Below are 19,964 nucleotides of genomic sequence, written 5' to 3'. Positions count from 1 at the left end.
GTATTAATTTTAAAAAGTAACACATAAAAAAATAGAAGAAGTGAAAAAAGGAGGTTGGAGTTGTGAAGATGAAAGAGTAACTGGAGAATGAAAGAAATGTTCTAAAAAAGAATTCATACGGGGGGGATATCAGAGAAAGAATAATACAAGGAACAGAGAAAGGAACTGAAGTAAGTTTCTTTGCCTAAATACAGAGGCTTGCAAAAGTATTCGGCCCCCTTGAACTTTTCCACATTTTGTCACATTACAGCCACAAACTCAATTTTATTGGAATTCCACGTGAAAGACCAATACAAAGTGGTGTACACGTGAGAAGTGGAATGAAAATCATACATGATTCCAAACATTTTTTACAAATAAATAACTGCAAAGTGGGGTGTGCGTAATTATTCAGCCCCCTTTGGTTTGAGTGCAGTCAGTTGCCCATAGACATTGCCTGATGAGTGCTAATGACTAAATAGAGTGCACCTGTGTGTAATCTAATGTCAGTACAAATACAGCTGCTCTGTGATGGCCTCAGAGGTTGTCTAAGAGAATATTGGGAGCAACAACACCATGAAGTCCAAAGAACACACCAGACAGGTCAGGGATAAAGTTATTGAGAAATTTAAAGCAGGCTTAGGCTACAAAAAGATTTCCAAAGCCTTGAACATCTCACGGAGCACTGTTCAAGCGATCATTCAGAAATGGAAGGAGTATGACACAACTGTAAACCTACCAAGACAAGGCCGTCCACCTAAACTCACAGGCCGAACAAGGAGAGCGCTGATCAGAAATGCAGCCAAGAGGCCCATGGTGACTCTGGGGGAGCTGCAGAGATCTACAGCTCAGGCGGGGGAATCTGTCCATAGGACAACTATTAGTCGTGCACTGCACAAAGTTGGCCTTTATGGAAGAGTGGCAAGAAGAATGCCATTGTTAACAGAAAACCATAAGAAGTCCCGTTTGCAGTTTGCCACAAGCCATGTGGGGGACACAGCAAACATGTGGAAGAAGGTGCTCTGGTCAGATGAGACCAAAATGGAACTTTTTGGCCAAAATGCAAAACGCTATGTGTGGCGGAAAACTAACACTGCACATCACTCTGAACACACCATCCCCACTGTCAAATATGGTGGGGGTAGCATCATGCTCTGGGGGTGCTTCTCTTCAGCAGGGACAGGGAAGCTGGTCAGAGTTGATGGGAAGATGGATGGAGCCAAATACAGGGCAATCTTGGAAGAAAACCTCTTGGAGTCTGCAAAAGACTTGAGACTGGGGTGGAGGTTCACCTTCCAGCAGAAGAACGACCCTAAACATAAAGCCAGGGTAACAATGGAATGGTTTAAAACAAAACATATCCATGTGTTAGAATGGCCCAGTCAAAGTCCAGATCTAAATCCAGTCGAGAATCTGTGGCAAGATCTGAAAACTGCTGTTCACAAACGCTGTCCATCTAATCTGACTGAGCTGGAGCTGTTTTGCAAAGAAGAATGAGCAAGGATTTCAGTCTCTAGATGTGCAAAGCTGGTAGAGACATACCCTAAAAGACTGGCAGCTGTAATTGCAGCAAAAGGTGGTTATACAAAGTATTGACTCAGGGGGCTGAATAATTACGCACACCCCACTTTGCAGTTATTTATTTGTAAAAAATGTTTGGAATCATGTATGATTTTCGTTCCACTTCTCACGTGTACACCACTTTGTATTGGTCTTTCACGTGGAATTCCAATAAAATTGATTCATGTTTGTGGCTGTAATGTGACAAAATGTGGAAAAAGACTTTTGCAAGCCACTGTATGTATACATACAATATGTAGTTAGATTACCACTCCCATATTTATTAAAGTGGTTCTTGTTATGTGTATGTGAAATTTAAAAATGCAATTAAGGCTTTAAAAAGGGTGACTGGTATTTACAAATGTTCCTTGTGCCAGCCTTTCAATCATTAAGTGCAGTGATATTTGATCCACTTTATCAGGGGTGGGCAAACTATGGCCCATTGGTCTTTTTAATCAGGCCCGCTGACTTCGCAAGTCTCACCACACGAGGCTTGGGGTCTTGGGACTGACGAGCGGAAACCACGTAATGCTGACCTGGCCCATCTGTAAGTCAATGTGGCCCCTGAGCCAAAAAGTTTGCCCACCCCTGCTCTATATGTTAGAAACTGGATGAATAGTGCTGAATAACGAGACAATTATATGTAGGACAATAGACTACATAGCAGAAATTGTGGTCTAATACAGGTGAAATTGTGGTCTAATACAGGTGACCTGTTATGAAGAAGGCAAACACATAACCTAGACTGTAGACATATTAAATTTAGAGGTTTGTGATTTTTCTTTTTCTGAGCCACCTTATTGATTTCTCCTTTCCCACTGCATTGCTTAATACATAATTTCCTCCTCATTAAAGGAGAAGGAAAGGCATGTTGGCATTTTACTGCCAATAGATTAGCTACAATAGTGCAAGCTAAAACACTATATTTCTTCTGCAGAAAGCTTTACCATACCTGAGTAAACCGCTCTAGAAGCTCCCTCTGTTTGTTTAAGATAGCAGCTGCCATTTTAGCTTGGTCTCAGTAGCTTCAGTGCTGCAGCTGTAGCTCCTGGTAGCTAAGATTACACAGCACAGCTGGGAGGGGGGGCACATTCTAAATGGGAGGGGAAGCAGAAGGGAGTGGGAGAGGAGCAAACTGAGCAGACTCATTTACATGCCCTGAAGGATTTTTCTAAGAGCAGGAAGTTTGACACAGGAGAACATGTTTACAAAAAAGAAGAAAATAATTCCTGTGTCTTTTTTGATAGAGGAGTCCGTGCAGCTATTCTGTGAGCCTATGGCTGTATTTACATAGACCTTTCTGATAAAGCTTATTTCGTTTTTACCATTCCTTTTCCTTTAAAATCAAAACTCCTCAATACCAGCACCAGCATTTCCAGTAACATATTTAGTTCCTTGTACTTCATTAAGTAACTTTAACTTTAAAGGAGTTGCCGTTAACCAGCAACTAGAGAGCCCAAGAGAGATACACCATCAGACTGTTCCCAAATATGAACCAAGTAACAATACATTCATTACATAGCTTCTACCTGTTTACTACTCAGAAAAAAATAAACATGAATTAGAAAGAAATTATAAGAAAATAAACCCTCTATTGTAAAATACAAGAATACTGGAAGCCACAGACGTGTTCTATAACCACATAAGCAATAAGCAATAGGTTCAGCTATTTTATACAGGTTATAAAACCCTAAGGTGACTTATTATATCCTCATTTTAAAGAAGGTAGCTACGTTATTTTTTATATCATGCTCATTTTAATGAGTCATGCGATAGATATAAAATATTTAAGTACTAATATGATCTGAGGACATCAATCAGCAATGATTATATTATTTAGGAATGAAGGGGTTTTACATTTAAAATATCTTCCACTAAAATCTCTGTTGAATTAACTGCTTCTAAATGTCTGCGGGTTTCCTTTTATTTCAATCATTGCTGATATTGCTTCCTGAAAACCAGTGAGACAGAATCAGTCTCTGACTCTGTAATTTGAGTGACGGATATATTCAATTATTTAATATCAGAAATATATCAACACTCATTACCTCAATGCCTGTTGTTATATTTATATAGGTATTACATTTTACTATCAGCTAATTGCTCTAAGAAATGTAAAGGCGGACACAGCATTACTTCATTTTAGTTTATATAAAGCATGGAGGTAATATCAAAGATAGCTGTCAATGCAAGCAAATTGAAAGACAAAAACCATACAGACGAGACTGTCATTGGAGAAGGACTCCAGATAAGACAAGCTTAAAATTAAACTTTTAAAGGAGTGTGGAAACCGACATGCCTTGACTGATTCAATTGAATCTTCTCACAGCTTATGTCCAGCTTCAGGATAAATACTAAAGAGAATCCACTTACTCTGCTAGCCAAACAATAAAAGATAACGCAGCAACACTTGCTTATTTAAATGTTAAGCAGCTGCAGCTATACAGTTACTTTGTATTCTTGTCAGAGATGTTTATGTTTGTTGGTCGTATTTGAAGAAGGTGTCAAAGAAATAAAACTTTACTGAGTATCTAGGGAATGTAAATATTTCTCTTTCCCATCCCCAAGGATTTGTTTGCACATATTTTGACAGTCCATGAAATCTTTGACATTGAGCCCTGTCAAATGTTAACAACTTTGCACTCTGCAAGGACGGCTCATCAGTTAGACTTTTTATATCTTCTTTTAGCTTTATGATCCATAAACAAACAATAATAAAAACACACATAAAGATTTGTATAAAAAATATTATATTTGTGTACTGTACTAAGAATTCATATTTTTTATATATTTCTGTTATTTAACAAATTAAAATTCCAAAACCCTTTTAATACCTGCATATCTTTGCACTACTCTTATTATTTTAGGGTACTGACAGGCAGACAGATAGACAAACAGACAGATAAACAGAGGGAATTACTTACATCCTGGTTTGACATATCCCAATAAGGCCTTTCACCATAGGACATTACTTCCCACATTACAATGCCATAACTCCACACATCACTAGCTGATGTGAATTTGCGATACTGGATGGCCTCTGGTGCTGTCCATCTTACAGGAATTTTTCCCCCCTGATTAGATACAATAAATACAAGTTGTTAGAATGTGGTTCATTTAACTTAATAGGAAATAATTAGCTCTTTGGGATTGAAAGAAAACAAGTTAATTCCCACTGATAATGTAACGTTCATTCTGCAAACAGATCTTAAAAAAAAAAGCTGTAAGAAAATTAACTTTTTATTATCTTTTATTAGTGCCAACACATTTTAAACTCTGGGCAACTTTGTGCATGGCAACCAACCAGTGACTGACTTTTTTTTAGCCAGCTGCAGACTGAACAATAGAATCAGGCATTTGATTGGTTGCCATGGGTTACTGCTCTGGTGCAAATTTTCCCAGTGTTTATAATAATTTTTATAGAGCTTATACATCAGTCCCTACCAGAGTAGAGCTTACAATCTAGCATATTCACACAATGAAGGGCCAGTTTATCATGAGCCAGTTAAGCTTATGTCATTATATTTTGGCAAACTCACACAAACACATAAAAACTTGCAAACAGCACCCAAGTTGGAGTTAAACTGTGGCCTCCCAGTGCTGCAAGGTAGAAGTGCTACCCACCAGGCCACAGTGCTACCCACTTACTAGCTTTATTCTACAGAATGTAGAATGTCAGTAGCACCAAAGGATGAAAAAAAACTCATGATCATATGTGCTGTTTCCCTGCATTACTAATATAAAGGGCTACTTTTTTTTTAAATGTCAGCATGTTTTCCCAGTTGTAAATATGGTTAAAAAATGCCGCTACTTTAGAATTTACAAAGCTCTTTTCTTTTTCTAAAAATAATACAGCATAGCACAGAAATCAACTTATTCAAATTGTTAACCCTCTTCTGACTCAATTTCAGGGCTTTATTTGTAGACTATTTTTTTAAAGATCTATATTTTTTGTTATTTGTTGGGCTAAACAGGGCAAACAGGGATGCGGAAGCTACATCATGTTTGAGGTAGATGACTATCAGGGCATAGATCAACAGAAGCCTATTATGCAGGGGGGGTATCAGAGCTCTGGTAATATAGTTATCTATCTCACATGAACCAAACATGGAGTGGCTTCAGTTTCCCTGTTTGCCTTGTCTACCTCAAGAAATAACTATATATATATATATATATATATATATATATATATATATATATATATATATATATATATATATTGTGAATAAAACAATGATTGTGGTCTGTTACACATCTCTCCACAACACAAACATACATTTCCTCTGTACAGGCTGCTAAGAATTCTGCCCTCTGAAGACTTTCGATTTACAGCGTGCATGGGAACTCTGGCTGCGTCATATCACATGAGGAATTTCCTGCTGAGGTAGGATATGTATTTAGTATTTTTAATTTTTAGTGAAGGGGATGGGTCATGAGTGAAGGTCATGGGGCAGTATGGTGAACCTATTATTTTAATAGCATATATGCAGATTTTGTTAATTAAAAATGTGTTACTGGTCCTTTAAGATGGTTCTTTGTATCAGTAAAGGCTGCTGTGCATACTCCTGTAGGGCCTTAGAAACCTCTTTGCATTGCTGATAATAGATATACTATTCAGAATACAGTGCTAATAACACAAAATAATACCATATACATACACCCTGCTCTTATAATATGAGTGTGTTGCTTCAGAAACCCTTACCATTCATAAGCTCCTTTGCTGCATTTAAGGTAGCTATGTGGAGTTGCAGAGGCAAAAATGCTTATCAGATAATACAATAATATTAAAATGGTTTTACAACTTAAGTGCAGATAAAAAGAGTGTATATGTCATTAGTGGCTTAATGCACATATATTGCGTAAACCTATCTTAGCTCATTTTTTGAGCATGTGGAGAATGCATTGCTATTGTGGGGTTAAATTAAGCCACTTTGTATACTTTCTTTGCTTTTATTTCTATGTGTGAATGGGGTGGCACTGTACACAGTCTTATCTTTAGATTTACAGCTAATATAGGAACTGTGGGAGGCCAAAATTCAGTTCCTTCTCATAAGTATTTATGCATTTATCCTAGGAAGGAAACAAGGAGATGTCAGTCAACAAGTTGTTCTTTCACTCCTGCCATTCAGCTGTTATTACCTATTTATGAGTAAGCTACCTAATTAGGAAGGTGAAGGAAAATACTTTCCTAAAATTTTCCAAACTTTCTGCAAGTTTATCAAAACAAGCCTCTATGTCTCATCTACATATAAAACATTTAGCAGTTATACAGAAAACAAAGGCAAAGAATAGTTAGTTAGTTATCAGGAAACCACCTCAATGTTTGTAAAACTATTGCATAACCTATGATTTTGTACATTTGTAAATTAACTTGTTTTAATTAAAATATATTTTATGCTAGATGAACTTACTGTTGTTGTATACACTGCATCTGGGTCATCTTCTATAATTCTAGACAAGCCGAAGTCTGAAACCTTGCATACCAGGTTACTGTTCACGAGAATGTTTCGAGCTGCAAGATCCCTGTGTACATATCCCATATCTGCCAAATATCTCATCCCTGCTGCAATTCCTCTAAGCATTCCAACCAGCTGAATTACTGTAAATTGTCCATCAAGTTTCTAATGGGATAAAAATATTTCTGTATGTTAGGACTGCATGAAAGCTTTATGTATATTCCACATAACACCAATGGTATAATATATTCATGATAATGATGAGCTAATGGTGGTATCAATGTATGCAAGAAGCAAGTGCAGGAAGTAAAATACAGCTTAGGAACCACTTGTGTAGCGGGAATGATATTATTTATGGTGGTAGGAAGAAGACAAAATAAAGAGACAGTCTGCTTGCACTTTTAGGAAATTTTCAGCTGGTCAATGGTGTCCTCTAACTACATGCCTATTAATATAGGCATTAGTTGCATTTAATCATTAACAATGAGAGATTGCATATGGATTTTTTTTTAAATGAAAGGATGGACAGATATGAATTTATGATTATTATGACTGCTAGAGATGATTCAGATTTTTACCTGTGCATTTGTTCCTGGAGTATTTAGTGTCTGCACTTTTACAAATGGCATTGTCTGAGTAGATCCTGAGCGTTTAGATTTTGGAGGTGAAGTAAACCATTCCAAACAATTCTAAAGCAGAAGATGACAGCTTAGTTGACCTGGCATTTTATAAGGGTGTCTAAGCAATGTTTAAATAGAGAATGCCAGTGTGACACAGATGGTGACAGATTTTTATATTTCACTATTAGTGATTTTACACAGGTATGGGATCAGTTATCCGGGAACCTGGCATCCAGAAAGTTCTGAGTTACAGAAAGATCATCTTCCATAGACTCCATTATAAGGAAATCATTTTAATTTTTAAAACTGATTAGCCTTTTCTCTGTAATAATAAAACAGTATCTTGTACTTAATCCCAACTAAGATATAATTAATTCTTACTGGAAGCAAAACAATCCTTTTGGGTTTAATTAATGTTTTAACGATTTTTTAGTAGATTTAAGGTATGGATCTAAATTACGGAACAATCCCTTATTCGAAAACCCCCAGATCCCGAGCATTCTGGATAACAGGTCCCATACCTGTACATGAATTCAGCTTTCGTAATTACAATGCTGACAATGTGACTTGACATTCACTGCTTGCTTTCTCTTGCAAATTTATGCATTTAAAGCAATAGTTATATAACCAAACAACCTTATTTTGCCAATAATAGAGACAAATTACCCAAATTAATAGATTACACACATTCTTTGAAACATCCATGCAAAAATATATTTTTTTGAAAGGTGTCAATTCCAGGAAAATGCAAAATTAGGATGAAAAATGTTGTGAAAATAATCTACTGTATAAAAAACAAAATTATCATTATAATAGTTATATTTATCCACACTCCTAAATGCAAAAAGACACAGGGTGCCTAATGGTGTAGTCATGAAAACTAACAGAATGTTTGGAATAAAAATGTTTATTTTTCTTAAAGCCAGGAGGATGCAACATATTCAGTACATGGAACATTCTCTATGTGCAAGCATTTACTTATACCTGAAACTTGTCTCAATGGGGGCACATTTGATACAGGCATGAACACTATAGAATTTTTGGCCAAGTCAGATTGTACATATATGTACAGTAGCAGCAAATGTGAAAGAATGAACCATGCGCACAGTATATTATGAAGCTATAAATTCATGCAAAATATATGGAATATGAAATAAATTGGGCATACTTTTCCTTTTTTTTGCTGCTGCTAGAAATAATAAAAAATCACTGTTGGTAGGGCTCAATCCTGGATGTCAAAAGCATATGTTTTCTAAACATGTAAATAAAATGCTAAGTTTCCATTACTCTGCAACTCATAAATGGTACTCACTCTTAAAAACGCATCAAGTGCTCCGTTCTCCATGAACTCTATTACAATCATGACAGGTTTTCCTAAAAGAAATACAATGATCATAAAACACACCCAGGCATATAAAAAGCATAACAGCTTTGATAAGAAACATCCTTCACAAGAAAGTTTCAATATCACAACTTGCAGAAAAAGAAATGAGATGGGCAGTTTTCAATATCTATGTAAAGCACGGAAAGGATTTTCTCATATATATTGTAAAAGTGAAAATGTCAGAAAACTTTGGACACTGCAATTTTTTTAAGCATAGGGAGAACATAATGATGTAAAAATGATAAACACAGCAAGATTGTTTTTTATTTCAGACATATACTATTATATTTTACTTTTATTACACTCATTCTTTAAATATAGAATATTAGACTTGATAACAAATTAATATTTTCAGTACAGCAAAACTAAGCATGTTCTTTTTGTATTAAAAGAGTATTCAAAAAAGCTGGACAAGAAGTACCTACCACGGGTAACAACTCCCTCTAAATGTACCACATTTGGGTGGTCAAACTGTCCCATTATACTGGCTTCACATAGAAAGTCTCTTCTTTGTTTTTCCGTATAGCCAACTTTAAGTGTCTTTATGGCAACCGGTACATCTCTTTTTCCAGGAAGCTTAAGTCGACCACTGCATACTTCACCAAATTCTCCTAAAATGGTAAATATATATATATATATATTGATCATTTTCAAAATAAATCATACAATTAATTGAAATACATTTTGTTTCTGAGCATTGCCAGAATGTAAAATCTACCAAACAATAACTCTCTGACAATCAAAGGCTGAAAAACTCAAAACTATGAACCGTCTAACAGTGTTTGATGAGTGCCACAAAGTGAGCACTGTTTTGGTTTGTTGATAATGTTATATGTTTTTTATATATATTATTCATTCTTTAGTTAATGCTTTGAACTTCACTAATAGCCAGTATATGCAGAGTAATTTAAAGACAAAATTCCTCCCATTTATGTAACCTTATGGCTAGCTTAATGCCATGAAGCCACTTACAATTAATGATGGAATATCTATTTTAAAATATTTACTCATGTTGTAGGGTAAGCTTTTGCTCAGCTGCCCTGGGGCCACATCTCGCCTTCATACTACTTATACAGCCTAGAGTGTGCAGTTTTACCTCTGGTACTATGCTTGTTTAAATATAGGGCTGTCATCAGTAAAGATGGAACCCCATATCACCTTCAAGGGAACCCTGCCAGCTTGGTCAGCCTGGCCTCTGGGAGGTGGGCCATGCCAACAAGTTGAAGTGGCCTCATTTATAAGCCCTACACACGTTTACACCCCTGATCCACCCAGCCATGCCCTGCTACATTTCACCCTATCCACTCCCAGCAACCATTACCCCTTTGTGCCTCTTGTGCCACCCCTATTTAAATATGATTGGTGGACAACCCAATGGAAATTAACAGGATGCTGAGAAATCATACTGTAGATAGAGAGGTGGGCCAAATTTGTGAGTAAAAAATTTTGAACAAATAGAATTTACACCCAATTTGTTGACTTGCTGTTGCTTTATAAGACCTGTTGTGAGGTTCCTAGTATTTAAAAATAACCTAATAGTTTAAGCAACAAGAACACTGATATACAAAGCACTACTTTCAGTGCCTATCCATTAAATAAAAATAGGTGGATACAATATACCACATTTAGATGGTATACCATTAACAGCTTCAGTCCACTTAATTAACCATCTGTTACTGTTTTTGCATCATGTCATATATATACCTATATATATATATATATATATATATATACATATACAGTTTCAGGTAAAAACATGGGCCAAGCGCAAAAAAGAGCTTTTACACTGTATTCAAGGCAAATCATGGTGTTTTAGTAGCACACGGCAACAAATGCAAAATCAACAAATGGCACTCAGACACTAGTCAGCTCTCTGTGACATCATGCAGCCCAATTACAGACTGGAGAGAAACTCATTGGCTGGGAGTCCCAGTGCACTTCTGGGAAAAAGGGAGTGCCAGACTTTGGAGCCAAAATTCAGGGGCGGGACCAGCAGGTTATAAATGGGCCCTGCTGCAGTCCCAGAGAGAGAGAGATAGAGAGACCAGATCCGTGAGTGAGCAACCAGCACCTGTACTCTGCCTTGCATTGAGTTTCAGACCATAAGGAGAGAGGTCTGCTGGTGACTGTTATCTCCGGTGTATGTCTCCGGTGTATGTCCCACTTGTGTAAGGACAGGTGTTTCTTGAGTGCCTGCTACATGGTAGCAACTGCCTATCCAAAGGGAGAGGTACTTTGGGGCAGGTAGCACTACCTGGGGAAACTAGGGAAGGGACTTTGACGGGACTGAACTGGGCAAGGGTATTTCCTCCAAGTGGGGAGTGTGGGACTGTGTCCTGGGAGAGACTGAGCCAGTAGTTGGCTAAAACCACAAGGGTTTCCCAAAGCAGGATTTATTACTGATTTCATTTTACAATTGCATTTTCAACTTGTTATAAAAAGTTATCTTTGATGTAAAACTGTGTGTGATTATTTTTCTAGTGGAATCTCCCTGAGGTGTGCTCCTCAATGTCCACTACGTGGAGGCACTGCAATGTAAATCCCAGTTCCCAGTATCCTTCTATGCAAGGGGAACTCAGCCATCATCTGAAGTAAGCAGTTAAATACAGCCCAAAGAAGTGAGTATAACACAATTTCTGCAGGGTGTGCCAAGAAAGGGTGCTCCTCAGTAGTATCAAAGAGCCTAGGACTACTTACATAGCATTTCTTGGAAAAAGTACCTTTAACCAAAATGCCTACATCTTTAGAGAGAAAGTCAACTAATTATTTGAATCCATTAGCCCAATTTACAATTATAAAAATGTAACATTTTCAGAATTTATCTGACTGCTTTTAGCAACACGTCTCAGTAGTGCTTTTTTCAGGCACAAATATACAGTACATACATAGTTTAAAGTTAGTGTCTTTCTTTTAACTTTATAGAAATAATAAAACCACTATACAGAAACACTTTACCATAATTTTCTCATTCTCTAAGCTGCTTTTGTGTGTTGCAGAGAAAAAATAATCAGAAGGTAGAAGATGATCAAGGTTATAGCCCATAGGATAATGCAATTCAACGTGCATTAAAACTGATTTGAAAACAAAGTCTGTGTGAACAACCCTTTAGGTCTGGAGTGAGTTTGTAGGCCTCTATTCAAAGCTGTGTGATTCTATTCTTGCCTGAGTTTCATTTGTAGGAAGCTGGTATATTCAATAACAAAAAGAGAACAATGCTGTTATTAACAGGGACCACAGTACAAAGCCTTATTATAGAGGGCAGAGCTAAATAGTTTGTTGGATGCATAAATAGGTCAGGAAATGTTATAATAATGTGTAAAAGGATTTCAGGAAGATTAGCGAAAGAAAGTTGTGTCTTTCATATAATTAGAAATTTAACACTGCAAATCATTTGTAAAACCATTGGTAAATGTAGACTTCATTCACATTTTTCTATATTTCTATTAAGTTATTAAACAAAGATTAGCAAGACAAAATTAATAAAAACAATGTTAATGAATACTGACAGATACACAAAACATCCTTCATTTAGTGTTGCCTTAACCCCTTCCCTGTCAGTGGGGTAGCTTCTGCCAATAAGCAATATACGATTCCCATTCATTTGGAAGGATATGCAGAATATGGCTAGAATACTGTGACCTGTTATCTAGAATACTCTGGACCTGGGGTTTTCCGGATAAGGGATCTTTCTGTAATTTAAATCTCTATAACTTGAGTCTGCTAAGAATCATTCAAATATTGAATAAACCCAATAGGCTTGTATTGTCTCCAATAAGGATTAATTATATCTTAGTTGGGATCAAGTACAAGGTTTGTTTTATAATTACAGAGGGAAAAAGGGAGTCATTTTTAAAAATTAGAATTATTTGTTTATAATGGAGTCTATGGCAGATGGCCTTTCCCTAATTCGGAACTTTCTGGATAATGGGTTTCTAGATAAGGTATCCCATACCTGTACTATAGATTTATTGCTATTATGCTTCATCATGTTTTCTGCTTCAAATTTACAATATAAAAGAGGAGGCATTTCTCCTGTTAATTTTGAAGCTCTGGTCAACAGACAGGAGTGCCACCAGCCTCCTGACGTGGAGATGGCTATATTTTTTTTAATCCAACTAAATAAAAACTAACACAGAAAAATGAATTATACTGTATGTATTGCAAAGTGGCCTATTTTACCCTGTAGTAGCTGACTTCCTTTGAAAACAGGGACTTTTACTCTTTGTATTTAAGGTGCTAGTATTAAAGTTACTCTAGATAAATGAGTAGAATGCAGCATTTCTATATCTGAAAGGAAAATAACTCTTTCTTTGAAACCATGTTATAATAGCAAATTATAGGCATGCACCTGTTTTATTTTGTCTTTTTTTTTCTTTGATTAAAATTGTCTGCTAATGCACAGACGTGGACAATGTAGTTTGGCTCCCTAATATTTTATTTGTGTTTCTGAGAAGGCATTAGGTGTTATCTACACTTAGGTTGTTCTACTTAAATATGCCAACACAATGCGGCTGTTTGTGCAAGGCCCTTCTGGTTCAGACAATAAACAAAGACCGTTTTAATGCAGCCATGGAATCTCATAAGCCTGCTTTTACCTCAGATTAAAGAAAACAGCATATATGCTGGATAATTTAGAGATCCTATCCACCCTGATTTAAGCATTGCATCCTGTCAGTTGATAGTGACACGATATTCAATATCCTTAATGACAAGGTAATTCCCCACTTTGTCCTAAATTATACACTATATCACAAACAGAGGATGACTGTTTATATTCAAATGAACAGAAGGTATAACGAGTTCTGCTATATTTTACAGACTGGGGAGCAGCCCCTCAAGTACATGACTATTTTCTGCCATTTTACATTTTCTCAACATGTGCATATTGCTGTAAAAAGAAAATGCAGGTTTGCATACAGGTCACTATAATAGTAACATGTATACACACACATTTTTCATGTATGAATGTATGTATAACTTTTCATGTTTTTTTGATTGTAAGGCCGCTCCACATTTTAAAACCCCCCAGTAACAAACCACTTTTTATTTATAAAAATATAATTATTTGCCTGTCATTTCACAGAAGAGATGTGCTCTTGGATCAGATGGAAATACTGAACATTAAAAAAAAAAAAACTCACTCACCTGCTCCAATTACACGTTCAATTTTAATACAAGATGCATCTAGTTCCTTGGCAAATTGATGGACAGCTCTATTTGGATCCTCATACGTTTCAGGGTCAATGTAGGTTTTGGTGCCTGGAAATTTAACTGTAATGATGTCAGAAAGCAGGACTGTGATGGAAGGAAGACACTTATTGTGTAGACAGATAGGAATGCCATTTCACAGAGCACTTTGTAGAAAATGAATTTTTGTAATCAAACAAAAAATATGTATAAGGTGTGTATGTATATCAAGGCTCATTACAACCTAATCCACTAGGAAAATGCATCCTTACTTATCCTGGTAACTAAGCAAATAAAACAGATTGATCTAACATTGTTATGCATATCTCTGTAATTTGAGAAGCACAACATCCAGGCATATGCCCTGACTAGTTAGGTGCCTTATGTTATTTCTAGTTTGTTCTTTAAATAATATTAGTTAATGGTACATGAACAAACTCAAGACACAAAATTAAGGTTAAGGTCAAACGATCAGATTACTCATATTTATCAGATTACGCCCAACTTAAGTAGGCATTTCAGGGGAAAGATCTGCTTTTTGGCGACCTCACCAAACAAGCTGATCCTATAGTGTATGGCCACCTTAAAGGGGTTGTTCACCTTTGACTTAACTTTTAGATGCAGAGAGTAACAATTGGTCTTTTTTCATTATTTGTAGTTTTTTTAGTTATTTCGTTTTCAGTTCAGGAGCTCTCCTGTCTGACATTTCAGCAGTTATTTGGGTCCAAGCTACCTTTATATGAATAGGATAGGGCCTGAAAAAAAATCTACAAAATGTAAGAATAAAATTGTAGCGACAAAGAGCAATAGTTTTTTGTCTGCTAGGTCAGTGATCCCCATTTAAAAATTGCAAAGAGTTGGAAGAAGAAAGCAAATCACTCAAAAACTATAACAAATAAATAATGAAAAACAATTAAAAAGATGTTTAGAATAGGTCATTCTATGACATACTAAAATTTAGCTTAAAAGTTAACCACCCCTTTAAGGGTGATGTTCCACAGAGCATGTTAGTCACCTGTGATAGATCTCTGCTATCGTGGGTGACTAACCACTCCGGTTGTTGCTGGTGGAAAAGCCTTTGCATGGCTTTGGTTTTTCAAAGTCACAAGAAGTTGCCTGCAGGAGGAAACTTTTTGCGACTTCAGAAAACTGAAGTGATAGACTTTTCATCAGAGTTTCTATTTGTGCTGGTGGAAAGACATTTCAGAACAGTTGGTCTCCAGCGATAGCAAACACCAACACTTCTCTTGCAATATAAAGGGCAGTTACCTACACTTTGATATTTTTTTTATCGCCCTCATATAAGAACCCTACCTTTTACACAAAATCTATACTGCCAATACTGTCTGTCCACATTCTTACATTCTGAATGCGCCACATTCTAAAATGATAGAACATACTTCTGTTCAATCTCTCATTTACAAAAAATAAACTTAAAGTCTTTAATCTTTTCAAACAAATTTTTTTAAATATGTAATTTAAATATTTAAATTGCTGTTACTGAACTCATTTTTGTAAAGTCAAGGAGCTCATATATATGAATGGAAAAGAGGACAGCAAACAGTAAGTTAACCTTATACAATGTGATTTCAGGCAGGCAGATGGAGAATGAGAGATAGTTTCATTTTTTATGATAAGCAGCCTGGATTCCAAGTAACCTCTTGCATCTCAAATGGGCCTCTGATGGTTCTTTATTCAAGCTGTCATAAAACATTTTGACAGGAGAGAGATCCTCTGGCATACCAACGTGGAAAAAGTGTTGGCCAGGATCTGAAGGCATTGTTTGCAGAAAATCGTGGGTGTAAATAAAATGGAAATTGCAACTGCTTTAGTAAACAAATTTATCTCTCTTTTCAAATGCTTGATTCGATAACAAAAGAGGTCCGAAGATTTGGTCGGCATACTAAAATGACTTGCCCAAGTTTAACTCCATAAAAAATCAATATACATTTATTCATAATCAAGAAATTAGCTTTTTAGTAACAATAAAACAAGACAAACTGTAAAAGGAGCCAGTGACCATTGTGCTCAGATGTCCCTGATGTAGTCAGATTAAATTAATCACAAAACTTCATTTCAATGCAGGCTGACAAACTAATTCAGCAAACATGAAATGTAACCCTTTTTTCTAAGAAGAGTCGGCACAGGAAAATTGTATTTCTTAACAAATATACATATATTTTAAAAAATATGAGCTGAAGTTGAAAATAAAATATTGCTAGTATTTATAACCTATGCTTTAACAAAAGTTCAGAATTAAACATAAATCATAACTATATCATTTATTGGTGTTTTTAAAGTCCCATGCAATGTTACTAAAACGGGAAAATTACAATTAGACAATGTGCTTGTTTATAAATATGAACTGAACTGCTATGCCTAAAAAATGATCATTTAACCAGACTTAATCAAATAGTCACAGTGTTGTGCTTTTGTGAATATCAAAAGTAATTCTTGCCCTGGATGAATATGATCCATGAATATAAAATCATTGCAATTGCTCTTGAATATTAATCTGTAAGGAAGAATATTTAAAAATGTCAATCCAATGGACTGGTTAAATAAATCTACTAAGGTAAGTAATCTCCATAAAGGATCAGGCCATGTGTTTAAAATAAATAAATGCCAGACCAATTATCTGTAATTCGATTAAAACACTTATTAAATAGACAACTCTCGGTGCTTTTTAATTTCTGCTATAAATATAAATCAATTATGTAATTGCTATTTCTTATTTTGTATTAGAAGACATCTGTGATGTTCACAGATATTAAGGGTTATTTTTTTTTTTGTCCCTGGAGCACAAGTGCTTGAGTGCTAAGTGGCGCAAGAGCATGCCACTTACTGCTCACTTACTAAGCACTTGTGCCCCAATGAATTTTACTCTCTGCACAGAGCACTGGATAAAAAAATCCATCACTTGGTGCAGAGAACCTTACGGCCTTACTTAGGGCAGGCAGTAAAGACAGGGCCCTATTGCGAGTGCAATTTCTGCTGCCCCTTCACTTGCATATCAGAATGACATGAAAATTAGGGGTCGGGTAGGGAGTGAAGACATCTACTTGATTCCCCTGCCCGCCACTCTTGAATAGAACGCTGCCTAAACAAACAAAGAGCAGAGACTTGCTGCCACTCTGGGAAGGCAAAACACAGTGTTCAAAGTGCAAAAAATGGGGTGATCGTAGCCTTTAAAAGAAACACTATGACAGATTAGAACAAGTAGTTTAAGTTATTTTTTGCTCAGGTATATATAATTATTTACCCACCACCTTAAAAAATGATGTCATCCACATACATGAGTATGAATTGTATTCTGTGTCATAAAATCCTAATTTCAGTATCGTGTTTAAGGTCCTGTGTATTTTTTAAATAGAAACAAGTGTTTTTCTCCATTTAAAAATAAATAAATAAAAATAATGTCTCTTTGCATTTTTACAAAGGTTTCCTTAGACTTCATTTGTAGAAATGTTATTTTTTTCTTATAATTACATTTAATACTAGATGGAATAGCTCCAGTTTCTGACCAGGCAACAGTGTTGTCATTATAATGATTGACAAGGGATTCTGAAAGAGAAAACCCAGAGGCAAAAGATCACAGATACCTGACCACTGAACTATAAATTACAAAATCTCCTGGGAGGTCCTTAAGAAGCTGTGAAAAGCAATGCTAATATAAAGAAAGCAGTCAGTGTTATTACTGTTTGTGAAGGAGCACATAAATGTCATAAGTGTAATCGGGTTCATTTGTGTTCTTTCACTGCACTACTGAGCTCCCTGGGAGAGAACGACACAATAAAAATATTAATAAAGCAAATTTCTTTTCCACAAAGAAAGCAAACACTTACAATGAAAGTAAAGTTCTTCATCCCCTTCTTGGTCAGCTTTGCTGTAGCCACAGTGCCTGGGATTTCAAAAGATAAACTTGATTATTGCACTGCCCACCTGCCCTTTTTCATCTAGAATAATAAGACTTTGCTATCATAAAACAATTATATGGTAAAAGAATATTTGAAAACTGGTATGTAAAGGAGGGTTTCTTTATAATATATTTTGTGACATTTCGTCTGATTAAGCAAGGCTCGGCATTTTCAAAGTAGTACTTAATTCAAAATGTATTCTGTTTTAAACACGGATGTTTTATCTGCAACTCAGAATAGAACTAGTGGTGCTACTCTATGGCTACCTGTAAAAATTAACTCCTTGGGAAAATAAAAGATGAAGGGAGTTTAAAGGGGAAGTATACACCTGTTGTTCAACAAAAAGTTAACTGAACAGGGTTTGTGCTGAACATAATCTATACCTATTTTGATAACTATGAAAAATATATGTGTTTTGTTATTCCTTGAGCCAAACAGGGCAAACAGCAGAGCTGAAGTTATTCCATGCTTGGTCCTTGTGAGATACATTTAAATTACTATATACAAGCCCCTCCTTCATCCTTTTTTTTGACTGCTTTGTTGGCAGGAGTCCAGTGGATCTGTCCACTGTGAATCTTATAATTTAAACATGGAGTAACCTTAATTTTCCTGTTTGCCCTCTTTAGTTCAAGAAGAACAAAAAACACATTTTCCAAACTAAAACAATACACAAAAGCATAAGCAAGATTCCCTGTTTAATAAGGGGGTATGCTGCCCTGTCAAATAAAGCATCATGGAGTTGATTTACTAGCACAAAGACTTAATTTAACCCGTGCAGATAAATTGACCAATTAGCTTTTATTACCTAATGCCTCTTTCATTATCTACTCTATCTACTGATCATCATTGGTTGCTTATTGGTTCTGATAGGTAACTGCACTGCTACAATGATAATATAATTTAGTATATCAGATGTGTTTAACATGTTAAAGAGCACAGCTATTAATTACAGTGGAAAGCAAAGGGCCCAAAGCCTGCCAATGTGTGGCGAATGTTGTCACTGTTTTTTACAAAGCATAATAAACAGGTCCCAAAATGTGCAGATTTGCATACACCGTCAAACCCTGCTCTAAATGTAAAAATATACATTTTCCACGGCATTAACATTTTTACCCAAACATAGCCTGAAAAGTTGAACTTCTCTTTTCTTATTTTACTACTTATATACTATATATATACATATATATATATAATTTTTGTATTTTTTTTAAAGTCTAGGAATGGTGCACACAGAGAACTCCAGGTACTGCCTGGGTGCATGGTTAACTCAAGACGGCTTGAGTCTAAGCTGAAATGTTGAATTAAACACCATTTTTTTGCTTTATACAAGTCCTGTGAGTGCAGTTTGTTTGTGCTTACTATATATATATATAAAAAAAATTGCATTGAGGGGACACTTTACATGTCTATCGCAATATGTGGTTTATGCTATTATCTGTCCATGTAAAAAGATATATGTGGGAGAAACAGTTCAAAAGGTGAAGTCTCGGATTTCACAACACAAATCCACAATTAATGTAGGGAACAATATTTTACCACTTTCAAAACATTTTAAAGAACATGGCCATACCCCTGAACAGTTGAGGTATACCGTTTTGGAGGGAGTTCCCCCACAGAGGAAGGGGGGAGACCGGGAATTGAGACTTAAACAGAGGGAGGTATGGTGGATTAAGAGATTAAATTCCCTGCATCCAAATGGATTGAATAAGGACTATAATCTGTATTTGTTTGTTTAACTTTAAGGATTTGTTATAATTGAGATCGCATAGTGCTGCTGTGTAATATAATGAGATGCTATAACTTTGCTAATGAGTTATGTATGCGAACAGGGATGAAACTCTGTACTCTGTATATTTCATAA

The 19,964-nt window shown here is 35.9% G+C and overlaps 1 protein-coding gene across 9 annotated transcripts in view; it reads right to left on the bottom strand.

Moving 5' to 3' along the window:
• epha7 (EPH receptor A7) overlaps positions 1-19,964 on the bottom strand; it is a 127,780-nt gene that overhangs the window by 10,955 nt on the left and 96,861 nt on the right. For 2 of the 9 annotated variants that reach the window (XM_031902278.1, XM_031902280.1), the window contains 8 exons: positions 18,032-18,087; positions 14,145-14,270; positions 9,425-9,610; positions 8,928-8,989; positions 8,784-8,804; positions 7,574-7,684; positions 6,951-7,160; positions 4,464-4,613 (listed from right to left, as the gene is read on the bottom strand). In XM_031902278.1, coding sequence (XP_031758138.1) covers positions 4,464-4,613; positions 6,951-7,160; positions 7,574-7,684; positions 8,784-8,804; positions 8,928-8,989; positions 9,425-9,610; positions 14,145-14,270; positions 18,032-18,087 — 922 coding nt within the window. The remainder of the gene's footprint in view (positions 1-4,463; positions 4,614-6,950; positions 7,161-7,573; positions 7,685-8,783; positions 8,805-8,927; positions 8,990-9,424; positions 9,611-14,144; positions 14,271-18,031; positions 18,088-19,964) is intronic. The other 7 variants (XM_012963531.3, XM_002934874.5, XM_012963532.3 and 4 more) reach the window with 5 other exon arrangements.

Source organism: Xenopus tropicalis, chromosome 5, assembly GCF_000004195.4.
Source record: "Xenopus tropicalis strain Nigerian chromosome 5, UCB_Xtro_10.0, whole genome shotgun sequence".
Classification (NCBI taxonomy): Eukaryota; Metazoa; Chordata; class Amphibia; order Anura; family Pipidae; genus Xenopus; species Xenopus tropicalis.
This window is presented reverse-complemented; position numbering and strand designations above follow the sequence as displayed.